Below are 22,911 nucleotides of genomic sequence, written 5' to 3'. Positions count from 1 at the left end.
ACTTATCTAAAACTCAGGCCCGGCTAAACTAAAAGCAACTGATGCAATCACTTAAGACCCCAAATAAAAAAAGGCCCCACTTGTATGTATGTGTGTGTGTGTGTGTATATATATATATATAATATTTATCTATATATTTTGATTAAGGAAAAAAATTTAAGTCCTATTATTGGTCAATAAAATGCGTTAAAAATGCCCTATTGTATTATAAAATAAGGCACATAGCTGACTGCATTACACACTGCCCATATCATATTATCACTGTAGCACATCACAACCACATGGCCCGCACACTATCGCTAAAGGCACTAACCTACGGTACCTACCCACTGATCAAATGAGTTTGAGCATTAAACTTTAAAGTATCAAGATTTTTTGAGTATTAGGTTTTATTAATAAAACATTCTTAAACCCACCCGCCATACACAATACACGAATTTCAACCCACAAAAATCTTGAAATTTTAAAAGGGTTTGGCTTAGTACGTTTTGAAAAGAAATTTCTTTTTGTTTTAATGACAGACTGCCACATCATCTACTAACTAAATAAAATATGAGGACTGAAATCTACTAACGCTTGTCATTGTATATTTAAAATAAAAGGATATGTCAAGTTAAAAAAGTATTGGAGGTAAGTCAAACCATTTGTAAAACCCAAAACCCAAAAAACTTAAAACCCAAAAAATCTTTAGTGATACTAATTTATTAAACCGTGTAATAAATTAAAATTTTTTTTTTTTTACTTTGAAGTATAAAGTGGTCACAGTGTTAGAAAGTTGCAATAATCAGATTCTATTACTCTATACTTCAAATTAAATTTTATTTTTACTTAAATTATAAATTTTGTTTTATTTATTTATAAATATTTGCTCATTATAAATGTCTACTAGAAAATATTTATCTAGATATGAAAATTTTCAAAAAAAAAAAATGTTAGAGGAACTTAAATATAAAAACTTGATTCTAAAAAAAAAATACAAAAACTTAATTAGTAATTTTGCATCTCAAAAAGTAAGAAAAATAGATTTTAAATAAAAAATAAAAAATTTAATTAATATGATTTAGTTAATATTTAATTATAATTAATGCCCCAAGGCCTTAGACCCCAAAATTGTTGCACCCCAGCTAAAACTAACATTAATTAATATTCTCCTCATCTTCTACTAGTTAAACCAAAACCGAAAAAACCTAAATTTTGCCATCGTTTTTCCTTTTTTTGTTGGATTTCCAAAATGAGGTAGAAAGTTGGAGTAGTTCTCTTCTATATATGTTAAACCTTCGCAAATGTTGACAATAATCTCATCTTGTATTTTCACTTACTCTCTTTTCTGCCACTGTGTTGTGATCTTGTGTTCATAACCTTTGCTCATCATATGGAAGAACCATACTCATCACATATACACCAAGTTGAAACCCACGAGAATAATCTGAATCTATATTTGAGATCACAGTTCTTTTAGAATTGTTTAAAAGATTGTAGATGACTAATTTCTTTCTGTTCACCTCCATTAAGACATCACCGTTTTTGGTGAAACACAATGGCCTCAAACGATCCTCAAAATAGGGAATGACAAACAATTTTTCCCAAGATTCTTCCACCCCATATTTCTTCATTACCCAAGTCTCAAAGTGGCTTCCATTGGGATCGTATGTTAGAGAAAGGCATCCACCTAAAACCCCCAGCTCAAACTTTGAATCCTTATCTAACATGCATGGTAATGGCAGCTCATAAAAGTCTTCTTTAGCCGGATCAAAATAAACCAGCACTACGGTTACAGATTTAGAAAAGTCTTCCATATCATATTCTTCACGGCGAAGAACCCAATGGGGAGCTCCATTCAAAGTAACCCCTTGTGTGTCAAAATAAAAATTGTAAGGAAAATCACTATTAATATCTTTCGAAGTATTGGTCCTGAAAGAGTAGTGACAGATAAAGATAGATTCAAAATTATAACCACTGTTGGGTGAGCCTGGTGGACTTACTAAATGAGATACAAAAGCAGCCTTGTAATCATCAGAGGAAGAATCATAACCAAGTCCACACATGAGTATATTATGCGGGTCAATATGTCTGTATAATTCAAACATATTATGTGTACCAGAAGATGGGTTCCACAGATAAAGATGAGGATAACAATGAACAATTAAGAAATCGTTGCAAGAGCCGAAGATCTCAGGGGTTATGCTTTCATACCTTGGAGGAAAGTCGAGAGATTTCACTTCGAGCATGAAGCCATTGTAATCTATGATGGAGAAGACACCGGAATTTATTTCTTCATCACGTTGCTCAATGCAGGCGCATCTCCAAAGGGTCATGTTGTTAGGCTCGTTGGCTTCGTCATAGCGTGCTTTGGCAAACTCAGAGCTTGAAATCAGAGAACACCATGGTTTGCATACAGACTAAAATCGCTGTAGAGATTTGACGGGGAGTCTTTTTAGTACGTCATGCACGATGTCTTCCGCAACGTTTTGTGAAAACAATCTTGGGTTTTCCATGATTTTCAAGAATCTGTTTGTGACTAGGTTTTTGGTTTTTTGGTTTTCTAATTTCTTCTATGGTTGATGCTAGGGTTTTTCTCCATTTTATATGGTGGCGTTGTAACTTTTAAGATCGAGAATCGTTGTTTATTTGGGCCTTTTTTTTTTATTGGGTTGGTATCTTTGGAAGTTGCCTCTTAATTTCCTTAGTAGTTTCAATGGCTGAAGATACAAAGCTAAATCCAATCACATTATACGTAGCCCATGGATGCATATGATTGCCCATTTATTTTCATTCTTGATACGAATCCAAATTTTTTTTTTTTTGGGGGTGGGGGCCTCTCGCTCTCGCTCATAGCTCACATCTCTCTCGGCTCCTCACAGGTTCTTTCTCTCTCTCTCTATCTCTCTTCCTTTCTTGTGTTTCTGTTATTTTCTCGGCAACCAAACAGAGTTTTTGACTTTGGTGGATTTTTCTTTGCTTCAGATTCACCGAGTTAGTACAATCGCATCCAAATCTTGTATATATTGACACTTTTACCTATCCAAGCCTCTGATTAAGTATCTTCTATACATTGATGAATCCAATTTCACATTCTCCTTGAAAACCTAACCTTCAATTTTGTAATTCTTTGTTTTTCCATAGATAGCATAAACGTTTTGTTTTTGATTTTGGATTTTTTGTATATTAATTAATTCGCAAGCTTCAATCTCATGAAGCATATCTTCCATAACAATCGTAAGTCCTAATATCCCATAGTTTATAAAAATTCAAAATCCCACTCTTCAATTTCTTTTTGTTAATCAGTGTGAAATTTTTTTTTTTCAATTAATTAAGTATATATTTATTTGTGATAGCTAAATTTCCAAGTTTCTATATGATGTTTCATGATTTCTCGTTGTGGTTGTTTGTTCTGCTTTTGATTTTATTTTTTGTTCTGCTAATTAATAATAATTTTATCTCAGAAAAAAATTATACCATACCTGAATTCAGTCATAGATAATTTATAATTTTTACTGGTTCGATATATATATATATATATATATATATATATATATATATTTGTATTTATAATTAATCATGTTCAATGTGGTGCTGTGTGGTGATTGAGAACTAGTAGTACATAAACTATGGTTCATGGTATAGTCGGTGCTAGCTATGCTGTATATGTTATGAACTGGTTAATTTTTTTTTTTACCATTGATTGTTAAGAAAATAAGGAGTACATGATTTTTTTTTTTTTTGTGCGAATTGAGTCCATTTTGATCTCTGGAGGATCCTTGGAATTCTGTTTAGATAATGAGAAAAAGAAGAAAAGAATAAAGAAGAAAATATAATAGGCAATGGGATAACTTTTCGAGCTGAGGGAGAGTCGAGGATTTAAGAAGGTTGAAGGCTTAACGAATATCTCTGTTAGTCACTCTAGAACACTCTTACAATGTAAAGGGTGCACTTGGAGACGCTTTTTCCTATCAGATAGAATCTAGAATGCACGGGTATGGGTGCGATATTGCAACATGAGAAAATTTTGAAAATTCATAGCATGACACGGCAGGTAGGATACTGTTACGACACTGGTATGACACCCCAAATTTCATATTAGTCTCAATAATCATTACAATGAGCATTGCGTTAGTGCAATCTGCTTCTTATTCCATTGTAATTACTCTTACTGTATAATTTAGGTTTGTTTTTCAATTTGTCTATTTTGGCTTCAAATATCTCCTTTAATTGCAGGTTACTCATAGGAGGACTAGTGTTAGGCATTAGGCAACTCTGATTTAGAGTAAAAAACAACTTGGTCTGTGCAAGTTTAGACATAGAGTATGTGTGCCAAGTGCTTGTGGAAATTACCCAAAGAGTAAAAAATAAATTAAAAGGAAAACAAAGAATAAGAGATTTGTGGAGGATAATTAGTTTATAGCTTTAATAGTTAAGCATATTGTTAGGCTCTTCTGAATTGTAAATAATTTACAGCTAGACAACCCTGTAAATTGATGTGATCATAGAATTTTTTATGCCTTGACTATTGTCTCTGTTTTGGGCTGCCAATGGAGATGCCTTAGTTACTTTGTGCCTCTCTTTTTTGCGGCCACCTTACCATGATGCCCAAGTACATGATACTCTGTCTGGGATTTTTATTATTTTATAGTATATACGATTGAAGCATGGTCTAACTATAGGAGTAAAGTAATATACCAAAATTGTATGTCTTTGTCACAAAGAGGATTTTTTTTGGGGGGGATAAAAATTGTCACCAAGAGGATGGATGTTGCTAACAGCATGAGATTTATCAAAAACATAAATATAGGGTAATTACATAATACACCTAAAGTTTGACCATAGTTTTAAATTTATCTTGAAGTTCCCATTGCAGAAATGTATACTTTATAGTTTCAAAATCATTTCAATTTAGATTCTCAGTGAGTTTTATTAACTAAAAATAAAATAACTGAAACAAACCTAATTTGGACTTTGGGAGTTGGGACTTATCTTGACACTGAAAAATCCTTCTTCCAGACAGTTTTAGATGCCAAGAGAATAATCCACAAGGTAATTGCTTCATCGTTGTTTATCTGTAATGATTCTTCGTGCTTGTATTAAGCTGATTTGTGAGCCTGAACAATTCAGATATAGATCTTTTTATGCAATAGAAATTTCAGGACTAAATGTAAAACTAAGGTCAAGCATGATAATCATAACCTCTAAGATGAAGGAAATTTGGTGATGTGGTGGTTAAATTTGAATAAAACTGCAAACTAATAACAGAATCTGCTAAAATCCTGTATATATGTTTTGTTTTTCACGTTGATAGTTGATGATTTATTATTTGGTTGATTTAGATTGTTAATATTGTTGTTGTAAATCTATGAAGTATCTATGAAAACCTTTGGTTTGTGTTTCTGCAACTGTAGCTACCATGTTTTTTTTATTGTTTTTTTTGGTTAGATTCATGTTTATTTTCTTTGTAAGATTGATTTTAGATCTGATTGTGTAAAACTGATTGAAATATTTTGGTTTTGGTCTCTTATTATGTGATGATCTTGGTTATGTTTTTGGTATCTTAGTTAAGAGGATTAAATCTTGGTTAATTAGTGACTTATAAGTATGTTTGATTGTTTTGCTTATTATGGTATAAAGATTTTGTGATGACTATTGGTTAGGTTTTTTGTTATCTTAGTTTAGAGAATTAAATTTTAGTTAATCTGTGACTTATTAAGTATGTTGGATTGCTTTGTTTTGGGTTGTGTTTGTTTATACATGATGATTTGTTTTTAGTGCTTTATGGATTTTGTGATGAGCTTGGTTATGTTTTTGGTATCTTAGTTAAGAGTATTAAATCTTGTTTAATCAGTGACTTATAAGTATGTTTGATTGTTTTTCTTATTATGGTATAAAGATTTTGTGATGAACTTGGTTAGGATTTTGTTATCTTAGTTTAAAGAATTAAATCTTAGTTAATCTGTGACTTTAAGTATGTAGGATTACATTGTTTTGGGTTGTGTTTGTTTATACATGATTTTTTTTTTTGTTTGGCTTTAAATCGTGTAAATTTGTGAACATAATTTTGTACTTTAAATTGGTTCAGATGTTATAATTTTGTACTATGAACTATTATTTCCACCCTTTGGTGTTTTTATTTCATTTATGTCTATCAAGTCCTTTATGATATGGTTACCATAATTTTTGGCTTTAATCTTGACAGAATTTTGATGAAAAACATTTTAATTAATCTTGTAATTTTTATGTGAACTGGTTTAAAAATGATCTTTAATGTATTTATTTTTTGGCCTTCAGGTGTCAGCTAAGCAGCTGGAATTGACAGCTTTTGGTGAGATGGAATCAACCTTATAGATATCAATTTGAGTTTGTGTTTTTAGGCACAACCACTTGTTGGAAGTATATAGAAGAGAAAAATCAGTCTCTTTTGTAGAGAAAGTATGAACTTTCATATGAATGAAATTACTGCTATATGTAATGATTAGAATGTATAGGTGGTAGAATTTCCAGGAAAATTACTTTTGTCTTGCTCTACAACTATACATATTAATCTGTAAATCTGTTACCCTCTTGGTTGTCTTTCTTTTTTTTATACAATTGTTGTTCTCTAAGCTATGTATGTTGGACTGCAATGATGGTTTTGAATCATAGGCCTAAACTATGCAGGAGTATATATATTCACCACCACCGATGTATAAAAGCAAAGGGTATTGCTTTAGTTTTTTTTTAAAAAAAAAAATACTTATTTCAACGGTTTTAAACTATTGAAATTTATCACAAGACAACATATATTTCAACAGTTTTCAATAATATTTTGACGTCTAATAACTGTTGATAAAGGTGAATCACATTTTTCAACAGTCATATAGGGTATAGAAAAAAGTTTCGACACAGTTTTTAGTGGCAGTTCTCAACGGTCACTTAAACCATCGAAAATGCTTTTTTCGACGGTTTCTAATAATTTTTTCGACGTTTTCAACCGGTGAAAATAACAAACTTTCTTGTAGTGGGGGCTGGGGGCTATATATGATTCTTATTTTCATTCTATCTCAATGTTAACACAAACATGATTTGGGACACTTACACCTCCACATGTTGACCGTAGCAAACATTAAGGAAGCCTCCCACATAACACTTTAGCTTGCAAAAAATTCTAACTTATCAAGCCAAAAATATTATCCCAATACAGAAGGAATCTAGTAATGGCATGAGCATGCTTCAATAAGCGCCTTACCACATAACACAATACTCTGTTATGTATCATTCATTCTTTCATCAAGAAAACCAAGAAAAATACTCTGAGATGAAACAAATGCTAAAAGTATGAAATTTAGGCTAAAAGGATCATGGTTATATTCCAATATGTACAAATTATATGCATGTCTAAGCCAGTCAGCCCTCAATAGAAGAATGATGAATCAGTAATTGATCTTCTTGCCTTGGATTGAGAGGTTAAGGCCCGCCATACTGTTTCAAGACTTCGGGTGGAGTAGTTTTTTCAATCTCAACTCCTAGTACTGCAATAGCACTACAAAAAACGGGGTCTATAGCCACGTTTCAAAAACACGGCTATAGACCCCGAAAACGCGGCTATATCCTATAGCCGCGTTTGTAAACGCGGCCTAAGCGGCGCAGCAACAGACCCGCGTTTTTAAAAACGCGGCTACAGACCAAACCTGAAGCCGCGTTTTTGAACCACGGCTATAGGCATCAGGTCTATAGTTGCGTTTTTCAAAAACGCGGCTACAGACCCGCTTGAGCCGCGGTTATTAACGCGGCTACAGGTTGCAGACTATAGCCCTCTGTCAGTTCGTTTGCCAACCTTGCATAGAAACTATAGCCGCGTTTTTAAAACGCAGCTATAGCTTCTCTATTTTTTTTTTCCCTGCCCTCTTTTTTGGCTGTTTTTTGGCTGTTATCAGAACTGAAGAATTTTTCCCTGCTATCACAAGTTTCCAACACAACACAACCATCCAAAATAAACAAGTTCCAACACAACACAAGTTTCCATGGAACTAAGTATATACAAGCAACATATGTATGTAGAATCAATTTTAATGGAATTGATGTCATAGCAACTAAGTCATACATAGAGAAGCAAAAACTTGCATGCTAGAATTGAATTCACAGACCATGTTGCTGTTCATTGCTCTTGCTATCTTTTTCATTGCTCAACGAGTTAGTGTTTTTTCCATGCATGTACTAATGAACAATTCATTTTTCTGAATTGTTTTTGAAGCTTACCCAAAGATGAATTGTTTTTGCAGTGTTGGTGTAAAATTGCCCACTGTGGAGGTGAGATACAAAAATTTGCGTGTGGAGGCTGAATGTGAGGTGGTTCACGGCAAGCCCCTTCCAACACTATGGAATTCTCTTAGAAGTGTACTCTCTGTAAGTATTTTCATTTTTGGAGAGTAATTCAGAGTTAGATTTATGGATTTTTAGCTTTGACATAGAAGTTTTAAAAAACAAAAAATAAAGATAAAAGGCATCATGGGGTATAAATATGCAAATACACATGCATGTTTGTGTGTCTCAGTATGACCATTTTAGAGCAAAGAAAATGGGATTAATTTTTGTCATTTGTTATATTTTCATACTTCTATGTGATTTTCATAATTTTAGGATTCCATTTTCTTGATTTTAGGTGATTTTAAGGTTTTCCTTATCAAATTAGAGTCTTGTCTATTTTGAAATATTTGTACTTAAAAATAAAGTTTTTGGGGGCCTTTAAATAGGCTTAAAATTTGCTTTCAATAATTTAATTAAAAAAATATGGCTCTTTATTTCTGATGGATACTAGAGTTTTTTCTTGAGACTACTAGAAGTTCCTTATAGATTTAATGGTTTACATCTAACTAGAATGATATCTAACACCTTTACACTTGTCATTCTGCATCATAACCAAGAAAACCTGGGTTTTCTGAATCTTGCTGAATTGCAAAACCTACAATTTATGAATAGTTTAATTTTTTATTTTTTATTTTTTAATCTACAATAAAAATATATTGCAGTTACAGCTTATTATATAACAGGTATGAATATTGGAAAATCAAGATTGTCTTCTTTCTAACTTATCAGGCATTCACTAAGCTGCCAGGTTCAAAGGCAAGTCAAACCAAGATAAGCATCATCAATGACATTAGTGGTATCATAAAGCCAGGAAGGTAAGCTATAGCCTATATATTGAAATAATTGAAATTGAGTTCCTCACTTTGTTTTTCTGTCTTTATATCTTCTTTAAATAGTATCTTTCTTGCAGGACATTTCTAAGTGGTATCATATACAGAAATTTTATTAAGTAAAGAACCTTTGTACGATTTAGATTGGGGTATTAAGGAAACTTTGAGGACTGGTAGTATATTGTTTACATATGTGAGGGACATATGTAAAAAACACTCACCTGAGCACTGATATTGGCTCCATGGAAGGTCTCAAAAAATCTTTCTAGGTTGTCTTTTCCTGGTTGTCTCAAAAACATGGAAAATGGTATCTGCCACAATACATGAACAATTATAAATTACAGAGGATACAACAGGAATTGGCATTTCACAAATCTGTAACAAATAACAAACTAAACCAAAGATCAAAACCAACATGCATTTAGCATGACTTTGAAAGAGAGTGGAAAAGATAAGGCTACTAAAGACGTAAACCAGACAGGAGAAGAAAAGTAACTCAACCCTTTAATTATTATTATTATTTTTTTTATGAGAAGCTGACAGAACATTTAAGCTAGAAACTATGTTACCTAAGTAAATTTTAGAATTATACAGAAGCATTCAAAATTCATGGTGGGAGTAAAAAGGGAAGTTCACACCACACATGAGGAGGAGAGAGCTTCCATAGCAGAACCTAGGAGACTTATAACTAATACTTGAGTCCCAATACCCAAAGATACAACATTGCACATTTCTAAAGATAAACTATAGAAAAGGCCAATTAAAGAAGACCTTAAAGTTAAATTCTTTTATCAGTAGTGCTGCTGCTGCACCATTTTTGAAATCATAATATTGTGTCTGGTAGAATATTAAACAAACGACTAAAATAAGTTTTTGGGATAATCAATAATTCATCATGGTATTAGAACAGGTGGTCTTAAGTTCAAACCATGTCTCCACTCTACCTCTAATTTAAAAAAAATTTAAAATCTCGTGTTGGACCCCAATTATCAAGAGAGAATATGGTTCACATGTAAGGGAGAGTGTGCAAACAATTGTCAAGTAACTAAATTCTCCATTTCCTAACCATTTAAACTTTTGGGACAGTTGGTAATTTATCAATTTCAAAGTAAAGAATTGTAAAAAAAAAAGAATAGTTCTCCGGAGATGTAGTACCTCTGTTGTGCCCGAACCAATCTTCCCGGAAGGTCTAACCTCTGTACTCTTATTTCTGTTTCAAAGTAAGAGAACAAATTATCTGTACAAATCTCCATATGAGGCAAAAATGAAAGAAACAATCAACTAAGTAGCTCAATGGAATAGCTATTAATATTAATAGTTTATTACATTACAAATCATCACAAACATAATTAACTTAGACCAAAAATAAACCCAGAAAACGCATTTTCACATTATATAGTAACTTTGCAAAATTAGGGCTTCTCAAAGATTGAACTTACAAAATGGAGATAGGCTTGACAACACCATATAAGGACTCAATAATTCCAGCCGATCCTCCACGAATCTGCAAACAAACAAAAGCATTTCAGTTAAGATTTGACTATGATAGAGAAACGAAAAGAGAAATAGCTCTGTTTGGTTGCTGAGAAATAAGGGGGAAAAAAAAATAAGAATCTTGTTTAAAAACAATATTTCCCGTCATTTTTTCTGGGGAACCAAACGGAGGATTGATTCAAACCCACCTGCAAATTGACGAATCCATTGATAGTGAGACGAACACCATAGTGAGAAATGGAAGAAGAAGATTTTACTATAATTTTTCCCTCCAGAGGTTCCTGAAATTCCAATACTCATCTTTTTAGAGAATAGAGAGTCATTGAAGGATAGAAGGGAAGCAACCTTGGAGACGCATTCCAACTCGGCGAACTTGAAAGCGAGGCCAATCGATGGCGGAGATTGAAAGACGAGGGAGGCCGTTGGATGGGTTGGGTTTGGAAGAGGAGGAGTCGGTGAGGCCTTGAGAAGAGCTTCGAATAGAGTTTGGGTTTGGGCAGGTGAGTGAGAGAGAGCGGGTGGAGATGATTTAGGGTTTTTTGCGATCTGATTTAGGGATAGATTTTTTTTTTTTTTTTTTAATACTAAATTTTGAAGCTGCGTTTCATTAAACGCAGCTTCAACATTTAGGAGCTGCGTTTAATGAAACGCAGCTTCAACATGTCTGGAGCTGCGTTTCTTAAACGCCGCTCCAGAAATAACGAAAAACAAGAAAAAAGAATTCCTTAGAGCCGCGTTTCTAAAAACGCGGCTAAAATCCTACCAGCCAAACGCAGCCTCAACACCGAAGAACGCGGCTTCAGTGCGGGTCTATAACCGCGTTTACTAAACGCGGCTATACGTGTTTCCTGGAGCTGCGTTTTTCATAAACGCGGTTCAAAACTCCTGTCTGTAGCTGCGTTTTAGAAAAACGCGGCTAAAAAACGCAGCCCAAAAGCGCGTTTTTTGTAGTGTAGGAACCTTATCCCCTGAAATAATCTTCAATATTAACCAGTTAACTATGACACAAAATTGTAATTTTTTTTTCTTCCTTGCACTTGTACCCTTAATAGAATAAATAGATAAATTTAGTAAGTCCTGGTTTGCAAGCAACTTGAAGCTAGAAAAAAAACAATTGGAAAAGCAAATGATTTCCCAAAACCAAAGAAAATGCGTAATTATAGCCACAAAAAAAAAAAAAAAAAAAAAACTGAAGCTAATCAATGCTTTGTTTTTTGGAACACATAATAAGGAGCTTAATATTAATCGAATACTACAATAAAATAAGTTCTTGACAACGGTCTCATCTTGTTCTCTTTTTTTCTTTTTCTTTTTTCAATGTTGAGTTGTGATCTTGCAAATTCTTTTAACGTCTTGTTCATAGCCAATCCAACATACGGAAAAATGATACTTCCCACTCCCACATATACACCGAGTTCAAACCCTTGATTATTATCTGGCTTCATAAAATCCACCACAATTGTTTTGAAGATTGTAGGCATCTATTCTGTTGTTTATGTCCATTAAAACTTCACCATTTGCAATGAAACACAGTGGCCTCAAATGCTTATCACAATAGGGACTAGTGCGGGATCAAATGATTCCCAGCTGATCACAACAGGGAATAATAAACAATTTCCCCCAAGACTCTTCCACCCCATATTCCTTCATTGCCTAAGTCATAACTTTTTGCCACGAGGGAGACATCATTTATCGTAATTTTTGCCACAACTTAATATGATGGTTGATGTAAGCGGTGGACAGTCACTTTAAACCTATCATTTTTTTTTTCCATCACTTGTAAATTGACTACCTCATAATGGTAACTCTGAAATGGTACACTTGTATCAATTGGTATCCAAACATTTCGTTCTCCTAGCAAAACTGAAACGGACGAAATTAACTTCCTTGCTTACATGACCAAACTGAAAATAAAATAAAACTTACCAAAATGTTGTTGGGTGTTAAGCGCTAAGACCCCAACTTTTCCCACAATTTTTGTCTCAATTTACTCATGTGGCAAGACGTGAGTGTTGGAATAAGAGTGGTGAGTCTACAACTTCACCACTTGCGCCTTGCCATGTGAGTAAGTTGTGGTAAAAGTAGTGATCTTAGTATAGTACTCTAATTTCCATGGTTACAAAACCATAAAATAAATAAAGTATTTATTAATTATCTATTCAAATTTATTTATTGATAAACTATTACTTTGTCACAAAAAGAAAAACTTGAACTGATAAAAAAGAAGAAAAAGAAGAAATTACATAACTATTAATGTATTTCCTATTGGTCTTGAAAAGAGCATAAAGGGATCACTATTCTTGCTTTTGTTGTAGTAACTACTGTTGGGTGAGATAGGTGTAGTAATGTGATGATCAAGGGCAACCTAAACTCTACTACCCTTGGTAGATATGGATTTCAAATAAGGGAGATGTTAAGGATACTAATGAAAAAAAAAAAGGCGTTACAAACCTAGCTAGATCTGTTGAATTTGCAAGCTACATATGAAGGCATATATATGAGTCCATCCTCAAGAAATTAATTGGGTGTGTTATGTAACATGCAAAGGAAGATTTTATATAAAATAAGAAGCGCACGAAAAAGAATATAGACCCCATAAGGGTTCACCTCCTTAAAATCTTTGCTAAGGTGGCTCTCAATATACACAACCTTGTAAGCTTAATTTAAATGGTGATCCCTCACCAAAAATTAACAATGCAACATATGCACTTTAAACCATAAATAAACACAATAAATGAAGTAACCTGAAGCAATATATATTAATTAATTTAATACCATGACACGATAATACTACTAACTATAAAGTTTTTGATAATACTAATTACTAAATACTTATCTAAAACTAACATTAATTAGTATTCTCCTCACATCTTCTACTAATTAAAAAAAAAAAAGCCTAAATCCTGCCATTGTTTTTCCTTCTTTTGTTGGACTTCCAAAATGAAGTTGAAAATTGGAGTAGCCCTCTTCTAAATATATTAAACCTTGCAAACGTTGACAATGATCTCATCTTGTTTTTGCACTTATTCTCTCTTTTCTGCCTTTTCCCATCACTGTGTTGTGATCTTGTGCTCGTAAGGGACCCATCAAATTCTTCTGATTCTGTGTTCATTGCTAATTCATCATTGTGGTGAGAAAGGTTTAACCTTTGCTTATCATATGGAAGAACCACTCTCCACATTATATACACACAGTCCAAACACAGAATAATCTGACTCTATATTTGGAACCACAGTTCTTGAATTATTTAAAAGATTGTAGATGACTATTTTCTTAAGGTTCACCTCCATTAGAACATCACCGTTTTTGGTGAAACACAATGGCCTCATCAAATACTCAACATTGGGAATGACAAACAATTTTTCCCAAGATTCTTCCACCCCATATTTCTTCATTACCCAAGTCTCAAAGTGGCTTCCACTGGGATCGTATGTTAGAGAAAGGCATCCACCTAAAACCCCCAGCTCAAACTCTAAAAACTCCAGCTCAAACTATGAATGCTTATCTAAAATGCATGGTAATGGCAACTCATAGAAGTGTTCTTTAGCCGGATCAAAATAAACCAGTGCCACTTTTAAAGATTTAGAATTGACTTCCGCATTATATTCTTCACGGCGAAGAACCCAATGGGGAGCTCCATTCAAAGTAACCCCTTGGGTGTGAGAATCAAAATTGTAAGGAAATTCATTGTTATCAATTTTCTTCAAAGTATTGGTCCTGAAAGAGTAGGTAGAGATGGAAAAATATTCAAGACTATCATAATAACCGTTGGGTGAGACTGTTGGACTTGCTGAATAAGATACCAACACAGCCTTGTAATCATCAGAGGAAGAATCATAACCAAGTCCACACATGAGTAAACCACAAAAATGACCCGTAATATCATAGTCTAATTCAAACATATCATGTGTACCAGAAGATGGGTTCCACAGATAAAGATAAAAACGATAATAAACAAGTAACAAATTGTTGCAAGAGCCCAAGATCTCTGGGGTTTCGCTTCCAACAATAAACAAGTCGAGAGATTTCGCTTCAAGCATGAAGCCATTGTAATCTATGATATTAAGCCAGGCGGAGAAGAGTAAGACACCAGAATTTACATCTTTGCGTTCCTCAATGCAGCCGCATCTCCAAAGGGTCATGTTGTTGTTAGGCTCGTTGGCTGTGTCATAGCCTGCTTTGGCAAACTCAGAGCTTGAAATCAAAGAACACCATGTTTTGCATACGGACTTAAATCGCTGTAGAGATTTGACGGGGAGTCTTTTTAGTACGTCGTGCACGATGTCTTCTGTAATGTTTTGTGAAAAAAATCTTGGTTTTCCATGATTTTCAAGAACCTGTTTGTGAAAGGTAACTAGGTTTTTGTTTTTGTTTTGGTTTTCTTATATATGGTTGATGCTAGGGTTTTTCTCTATTTAATATGGTGGCGTTGTAACTTTTAAGGCCAAGAATCGTTGTTTATTTGGGCCTTTTTTAATGGGGTTGGCTTCCTTAGTAGCTTCAATGGCTGAAGATACAAAGCTAAATCCAATTACATTATACGTAACAGCCCATGGATGCATATGAAAGCCCATTTATTTTCATTCTTGATAAGAATCCAATTTTGTTTTTTTTGGGGGCTATATATGATTCTTATTTTCATTCTATCTCAATATTTGAAAGGTTAGCACAAACATGATTTGGGACACTAGGGGCTGTTTGGTAATGTATTTTAAACAACAATTTTTAGTATTTAAACAATATTACATGTATTTTCACATAATTTTTCACTCACACGTATCTCCAAAAAATACAAACAACGTTATTAGAACAACATTAATAAACCTTCCAAGGATGAGACAAGACTTGGCAGAATCTAACGAAAGAAACCCACCGTGCACAAAAGTACACACACACTTTGCTCTAGTGTATAGTAGTACAACCATGCTTCCATGCTTTCAGATAAAGCATGCAACTTTTACCAATTATTCACAAATTGATTTGATCAGTCTATTACATATTACATACTGAAGTATTATTACTCTCAAACATTTGGAAAGAACAATATTAGACTAGGTACACACTGTAACTCATATAATAATATAAAACCCAGGCGTAGCACACAAGTAGCTAATTTGACATTGTCACTAATTAATATACTTGGCAAACCAGTCCAACAGGTTCTGATGGGCCTCCTCAGCAGACTTCACAGCTACTTCATCCTCATCCTCGTACCTAGTTGTCCACCCATGACTGACTTTTGGAAATATCTTAACATAGAAATCCACCTGAAAAGAATCGAACATTATTTGATTGCTATCAAATGGAAAAACTAGGAAAACATTAGAGAAGGTAACACCAAAATAGATTAATTGCACGAACAAACTATAGCCTCAACATGGAAGATTGGCCTAAGTTTGTTAAAAGGTATCTAAAGCAAAAGGCAGATACCATGATGAATATCTGTTTATTGTTTAAAATGATTCAATAATACTAACTAGCCAAAACCAAAGATTCTATGATCACATCATCAAAACCAAAGCCAAAGATCCATCATCAAATGCAAAAATTGGGAGAACTTGGGAAAAAGTTACACCAATATGGATTGATTGCTGATTGCTGAGAAAACTATAGCCCTAGTAAGAAAAGATCGACCTAAGTTAAAGGTGTTTCAAGGACAAGATGATGAATCACCATGATGAAAATTTATTTGTTTGAATGATAAGATTTTACACACTTACACCAGCCAAAATGGGTATCCACTCTTAATCTGAAAACTATGTAGCAAAATGCTCCTGTTTTTTAAACATGATATTAACAAAATTGAGTTATAGGTGGAACTCAACATTAGTAATTTTTTAATGTCGAGTTCTACTTAAAAATATACATAGAATTCGATTTTGAGAATATTAAGTTTTACACTGAACTCGATTTTGTTAAAATCAAGTTCCTTAACAGGAGCATTTTGCTAAGCCTCAAAACATGGACATTTTGCTACATAGTTTTCAAATCAGGGATAAATGCCCATTTTCCCCTACTTAGCCAGCCCCAACCTATATGTTTACAACAAAAGCCCAGCTCAAAGATGCCACGGTTAACATTAGTAGCCACAATGCCAAGAAAAGACCAAAGAAGTCATGATATAACAGAGGATAAGGCAAAAGATTCATGTAACCAATTTCATGTTTTGAAAAGTTTTTGTTACATAGAAGAAATAAGTGCAGTTAGCTTGCCAAAAATTGTAATTTATCAAGCCAAAAATCTTATCCCAATGCAGGAGGGATCTAGAGATATGGCATGAGCATGCTTCAGCAAGCGCCTGGCCACATACAAGACTAGTAAGGGTGTACACTCTGTTACCATTCATTCTGTTATCTAGAAAACCAAGAAAAATACTCTGAGATGAAACTAATGCTAAAAGTATGAAATTTAGGCTAAAAGGATCATAGTTATGTTCCAAATATTCCAATACGTAAAAAATTAAATGCAGCCAGTCAACCCTCAATAGAAGAATGATGAACCAGCATTATTACCAGAATGTTATTACTTATTATCTAAGAAGAAGAAAAAATCCTAACCAGAAAAGGTTGAGGTATATAAAATAATGTAACAGCTAAGCACTGTAAAGAAGCATATAAAAAAATAAAAATAAAACTAGGCAAGGATTTGATCTTCCTACCTTAGATTGAGAAGTTAAGGCCTCATCATATTGTTTCAAGAGTTCCGGTGGAGCAATATGGTCAATCTCAGCTCCTAGTACTGCAATGGGAACCTTAACACCTGAAATCAATCCCCAAATACCAGTTAACTATGACACAAAATTGTTATTTTTTTTTTCTTCCTTGTACTTGTACTCTTATTAGAAAATAAATAAAGAGTCCTGGTCTGCAAGCAACTTGATTGTAGAAAAAAAAAAATTGGAACAAGAATTGATTTACATTTTACAACAACCAGGGGAAATGTAAAATTATGATAGAAAAGGAGTTATGTAAGATTAAATCATTGTAAACCTGCATGCTAATAGCAAAAAATATCCTTTGACCTCAAGAGAAAGGAAAGAAGCCAACTTATAAAGTCAGGTACTTGTGATTACTAATTACTTCCAATATTTTAATTGCTAAAGTGTAATAAGAGCTAGAGGTTTTTTCTTGAGAGTCCTTCAAAAGACACTTTCACATTCTGAAATTGCAAACTAACAATCTAGCAAAACTAATATAAGGCTCTTGAAAAAGTTATACAATGGGATCCATTCAAATCCATACCCTTGATATCATCCACTGTTACCCATGCCGGATGTAATATCACTGCAGCTTGGATAAGTTCAACTTTTGAAAGTTCAACCACAACCTTACCTGAGAAGTGAGAAGAATGTAAGATTTCAAATGTCAGCATTTTTTTCAAGCAATAAAATGCTGTATAAAGATACAAAAAAAGAAAGAAAAGAAGAATTAATAGAGAAAAAAACTCACCACCCCAGCAAAAGCCTGCAGCCCCAACTGAAGAAGCACCTTTACTTTTCAAAGTTTCAATTATTGGCTTTGCCTCTTCAAATCCTTTATCCTATAGAAATAATTATTGAGCTTCAGATACTATTAGTGCAAACTGAAAATTGCATAGCACTTAGTAGAAAACTGTAATATTAAGGTCAATGGGTCACCAATGTTAACCAAGGTCACAAAAGGTGGACACAGCCAGTTAGTTCAATAATTTATGAAGTATGAACCATTTGTTGCTTACAGCAATAACAATAAAACAATTGTGCAGCTGAATTCACACACGTATTCAGACAGCCTAATATGCAAAATACCAAACCCCACCAATGGAGGCCTTCAGAATATAATCTCAAATGAAAATGTAGCAATACATTCAAGTTTCACAAAAGGTTCACTGTGACAAAAAAAATTTTCTCTTTGATAAGTAAAAAACAAACTTATAAACAATTTCCAGGCAAAAATGAAAATCTAGAACCGACCGTTCCATGATCCTTCAACCAAACTTCTAGAGGATTATTAGCAATATCTTCGAGCACAAAGGGTTCTCGTATGAAGTCAGGAACTACCACATAATATCCAGCAGCTGAAACCTTGTCTGCAAGCTTCCTTTTATATATAAAGCAGCTAACATTAGTTTCTGAAGCTAAAAAATGCACAAATTCACATTGTTGATTATATGTGACTGTCTTTATGAACATGCATGAGAGATCACAACTTCACATTTTTAGTGGAAAAATTATGCTTGTTGCACTTATTATTCAAAGCAACATAATATAGCTTTGAATAGACAATTACACGCTAGTATTTGAAAGTGTATTTGACCAAGTTAGGCCAGCTAAATTTCAGAGTGATGGGTTTAAATTTTAACAAATATATTGCCATCTAAACGAAAAATCGCAATGTAAGTTATGCCTTACATACAGAATGACTTGTTAAAAACAGCATAATCTGATGGACTAAGCAAAATTCATAAACTAAACAAAGAAAAGAGAGAAAATTAAGCATACCTCAATTTTGGAGCTTCATATCCTGCAGGAAAAATCAAACATAAATAGTTGGAACATGATAGTGGTAATGAATTAACATAGCCAATAATTGTTCAACAAGAATTTCACCACTTCCATATTAATTTTCGATACCCAACCAAGCCCAGAACAGAATAACAAATAAATAGTATAAAAACAATAAATAAATAAGCAATTTTTTTTTTTTTACGTGAATGCCTTAAACAAATACACTTGTGACTAAAAGTCTCTGTCTCTCTGATAAATTATAAAGGGGAGGGTTTGATTTCGGAGTACTTAATCCTCATTTTAATCCTTAAACAAATTACTAATTCTTTTTTGAAACAATAAGAAATGATGAATTTAATTACTTAAAATATTATTCTAAGTTCTCACACACCGGTAACTAGTAAGGAGAAAAAGAAAAGGAACTAATTTAATATATATAATTGGACTAGATTCATATACTTAAAACTTTTAAATTAAGTAATGTCTCACCATATAGTATTATGAGCGGCAACAGTTAAACATATTGTGTACAAGACACAATTGAAATCTTGTTATATAATTGTAAAATTGTGTTTTCAAAACATGATTTCACTGTCTCACAATTATAATTGAAATTGTATTTTCAAAACGCAGTTTCAACTCAAGTGTGTAACTCATTGTGTGTAACAATAATTAGCATAATATTATATTAAGGAGTGTTGCTCTGGACTAGTTCCCTCTAAACTAATTTGGAGAAAAATATTTCAAACTCCTCTTATTAGATGTGAATTTTGAAATTCTAGCAGTTAGATTGCATTTTCTTTATATTCTTAGTACACATGTCAAACTTCATTCAAATTGAATATTATTATTTACTTTCAATCAATAAACTTATTATTTATGCATACTTTTATACCATAAAAACTTGAAATTTAAACATTTGATTGATGACACAATTATTTATTTTTAATCTTTTTGAAATTTTGCAAGCATGGAAAATGTAATAAAAACATACAATCTAATAATTGAATTTTAAAAATTTATATTCAATAAAAAGATATATGAGAAGTTTGGAGGGTTTTGGAGAGAAACATTTTCCTATTGTTACCATATGATCTCGGTAACACTCCAATCATTAGGAAAATAATACTCATTTTTCGAAGCAGCATACAGATTAATGAAGATAAAATATGAACCTCTGATACCAATAGAAATCTTTTTTTGTTTTGTTTTGGGTTCTCTCCAGAATTTCCAAGGATCAGGAATTTCCAAGGCCCCTATGTTATCACAGAATTTCCAAGGATCAGGAACTTCCATTTCTGAATGATTACTGAAGGTGCTTATCAATTTACCTCCAGATTCTTGTATATATAACCCAATTATTCATTAACCATAAAAGTCAACGCCCAGGTTACAGTTTGGAGTGAAAAACTAATAACTTTTCACAAAATATTTTACAACTAATTACCGAGAGGTGACAAGTTCTTAATAGTAGATTATAAAATGAGTATGTAATGGATCCATACTAAAACTAATAAAAACCCAACAGTTCTGAAAATTGTTGCCTCGGAAAAAAGTGAGTAAAGAAGCCAAGTGTCAAAGAAATGTGTAAGTACCAAAGATGTCAGAGATGAGAATGATGGCATGCTTGGCACTAGGGGAGCCAGTGACATAGGTGCTGAGACCACAGAGTTGTTCAACATGGCCAGCTCCAGCACTTGGGTCTAAAGTCGGTGGGTTAGAGCAACACTGATGTCCTGCCATTCTTCTTCTTATTTGATCAGCAGAGCAGCACAGACTGTCAAACACAAAAAAGTCAGAAACACAAACACACACTCCACAATCTTTGAGGTTGTGAGATTTTTGTAAAGAAATAAGGGTTGATAATTATATAAAGATGTCACTCGGGCCACCACCTGGTCTGCCCTGCCCGATAGGTCAGCAGCATCAATAAAAAAGTATTTTATATTAAATGATACCACTTTATTTATATCAAAATTCAATAAGCGAAAAATATGTGTGTAAAAATAACAACCTACTAATATTTGCCCCTTTGGATGCATGTTGCGTTTTGCAAAGCTGTGTTTTCACGTTTCCTTTCTTTTTTTTCTTTTTTCTTCTGCTGCTGTTGCACGCGTTAAGGGGACAATGGTACTGTTTATGCTACTGTTCATGAACAGTAACCGTAATTTATTAACTTTTTTGTCCTTTTTGTCACATCTGTGGATTCGTGTACTGTTCACGGGACCCACAACTTCACTTTTCAACTAATTTTTTTATTAAAAATAGGTCCCACAACACTATTTACACATTTAAAAATTATTTTGCTACAGTGTTTTCAATTTTCAGTAATAAGTTCTATCTAAACGGACTCTAATATGTCTTTCAATTATTAATGGTTTAGTTATTTTTTAATGATATATATCACACTTATTGAATTTTAATATCACTATTATAATATTATTTAATAACAAATACTTTCACGCCATCAATGACGTTGCACATGAATTGGACCATTTGTTATTATCGAAGTTCGTCATTCATGAATTGGACCATTTTTTTTTTTGGCAGTATTTGTTTACAAGAAAAGGGACTATTTATTACGGGTCATGTTAACAAATGTTCTTAAAGTAATTGTTAATAAATCATAATAGGAAAGTTTTTCACAATTTTTATAGGAAATATAAAAAAACCGTCAACAATATTTATTGTTTTATCATTCCCCTAAGGGAATTGGTTAACATTTCTCATTTATTATTATCACTTTATGTTTCACCAATCACAACTTGTTATGTATAATTTGGTTCACCCTACTAGTCTTGCAATGGGTCATGTTGTGTCATCTCTCATGTCACTACTGATTTTATATAAGACTATTTAGGTCACCCCTAAATAGTCAAACATGCATTAAATTAAAATATAAGTTCTTTTAGGATTATATCAGTTGTCATATTTTAGGTCACAAGGGTGATTTTTTCCACAACTTGATAAGATGGTCAATTATAAGTGGTGGACGGTCACTTTGAACCTATCTTTTTTTTTTTTTCTCATCATCCACAATCGACCATCTCATAGTAGAGTAGTAACCCCAAAACAGTATACTGGATCAATTAGTACCAAAACATTTCATTCTTCTAGCAAAACTGAAACGTTCTACAGTATAGAATTAACTCATTTGCTTATAGGACTAAATTAACAAAAATAAAACTTACGGGATCAAAATGACAACTGACCAAACTCAATGAATGTAATTTGCATTTTTTTTCTTCTATATATGTTGTTTCCTTGTTAAGCCAACTGATGATAATTAACATTCTCAAAAAAAAAAAAAAATGATGATAATTAAGACCTAGTAAAAGCACTCATTACAAATATACTCCAATCAATTTTGCATTAAACGTAATTATTCTCTTAAAATTCTATTTTGATACCCCAAAAGATAATTATCAATTTGATACTTCGTTGAAGACATCTCCCTTGTCAAGAACTTTGGAATTAAACGACCAAATCTTAGTTAAAATCACTTTTACCATTTACCAACAATGTTTTGCTGCAAGAGCTAGATTTTTTTATTTTTTTAATAATTCAATAGTTACAATAGGAGAATTTGAACATTGAATCTTTCTATTGGAAATATTAAGAGGTACCAATCAATCGAGGTACAAAATTGGACCCAAATGATTAATAAAAGTAAAGTGCTGGTAATAATATGGGAGTATTGTGAGTGTGCTAAAAGCCTAAAAGGAAGAAGTGACATAGTTGAGGTTAATTATATAAAATTAGGATAAAATT

The 22,911-nt window shown here is 32.9% G+C and overlaps 3 protein-coding genes and 1 long non-coding RNA gene across 4 annotated transcripts; all 4 read right to left on the bottom strand.

Moving 5' to 3' along the window:
• Positions 1-1,352: 1,352 nt before the first annotated feature.
• Positions 1,353-2,315, bottom strand: LOC142624805 (F-box/kelch-repeat protein At3g23880-like). Its single transcript, XM_075798556.1, has one exon. The coding sequence runs from the start codon at positions 2,313-2,315 to the stop codon at positions 1,353-1,355; it is 963 nt and encodes a 320-aa protein (XP_075654671.1).
• A 7,067-nt stretch (positions 2,316-9,382) lies between these two features.
• Positions 9,383-10,672, bottom strand: LOC142624201 (uncharacterized). Its single transcript, XR_012842297.1, has 3 exons — positions 10,601-10,672; positions 10,317-10,371; positions 9,383-9,472 (listed from the first exon to the last, which is right to left on the bottom strand). It is a non-coding gene; the product is annotated as an uncharacterized LOC142624201 (long non-coding RNA).
• Positions 10,673-14,146: 3,474 nt separating this feature from the next.
• On the bottom strand, positions 14,147-14,797 carry LOC142624804 (uncharacterized). The gene has a single exon (XM_075798555.1). The coding sequence runs from the start codon at positions 14,795-14,797 to the stop codon at positions 14,147-14,149; it is 651 nt and encodes a 216-aa protein (XP_075654670.1).
• A 643-nt stretch (positions 14,798-15,440) lies between these two features.
• On the bottom strand, positions 15,441-20,985 carry LOC142626056 (endo-1,3;1,4-beta-D-glucanase-like). Its single transcript, XM_075799827.1, has 7 exons — positions 20,736-20,985; positions 19,135-19,156; positions 18,607-18,733; positions 18,104-18,194; positions 17,897-17,986; positions 17,314-17,414; positions 15,441-15,922 (listed from the first exon to the last, which is right to left on the bottom strand). Exons 1-7 carry the CDS (start codon positions 20,881-20,883, stop codon positions 15,782-15,784), a joined length of 720 nt encoding a protein of 239 aa, XP_075655942.1. The 5' UTR covers positions 20,884-20,985; the 3' UTR covers positions 15,441-15,781.
• Between the last annotated feature and the right edge of the window lie 1,926 nt (positions 20,986-22,911).

Source organism: Castanea sativa, chromosome 2 (genome assembly GCF_040712315.1).
Source record: "Castanea sativa cultivar Marrone di Chiusa Pesio chromosome 2, ASM4071231v1".
NCBI lineage: Eukaryota > Viridiplantae > Streptophyta > Magnoliopsida > Fagales > Fagaceae > Castanea > Castanea sativa.
This window is presented reverse-complemented; position numbering and strand designations above follow the sequence as displayed.

Bases quoted from the DNA above. Each gene is read 5' to 3' on its own strand.
- LOC142624804 (XM_075798555.1), bottom strand. From the start codon at position 14,797: ATGACCCTTTGGAGATGCGGCTGCATTGAGGAACGCAAAGATGTAAAT.
- LOC142624805 (XM_075798556.1), bottom strand. From the start codon at position 2,315: ATGACCCTTTGGAGATGCGCCTGCATTGAGCAACGTGATGAAGAAATA.
- LOC142626056 (XM_075799827.1), bottom strand. From the start codon at position 20,883: ATGGCAGGACATCAGTGTTGCTCTAACCCACCGACTTTAGACCCAAGT. The intron at 19,157-20,735 runs GTACTTACACAT...TTTTTCCTGCAG, and splicing joins TCTCATCTCTGACATCTTTG to GATATGAAGCTCCAAAATTG. The intron at 17,415-17,896 runs GTATGGATTTGA...GATTGATTTCAG, and splicing joins AACAGTGGATGATATCAAGG to GTGTTAAGGTTCCCATTGCA.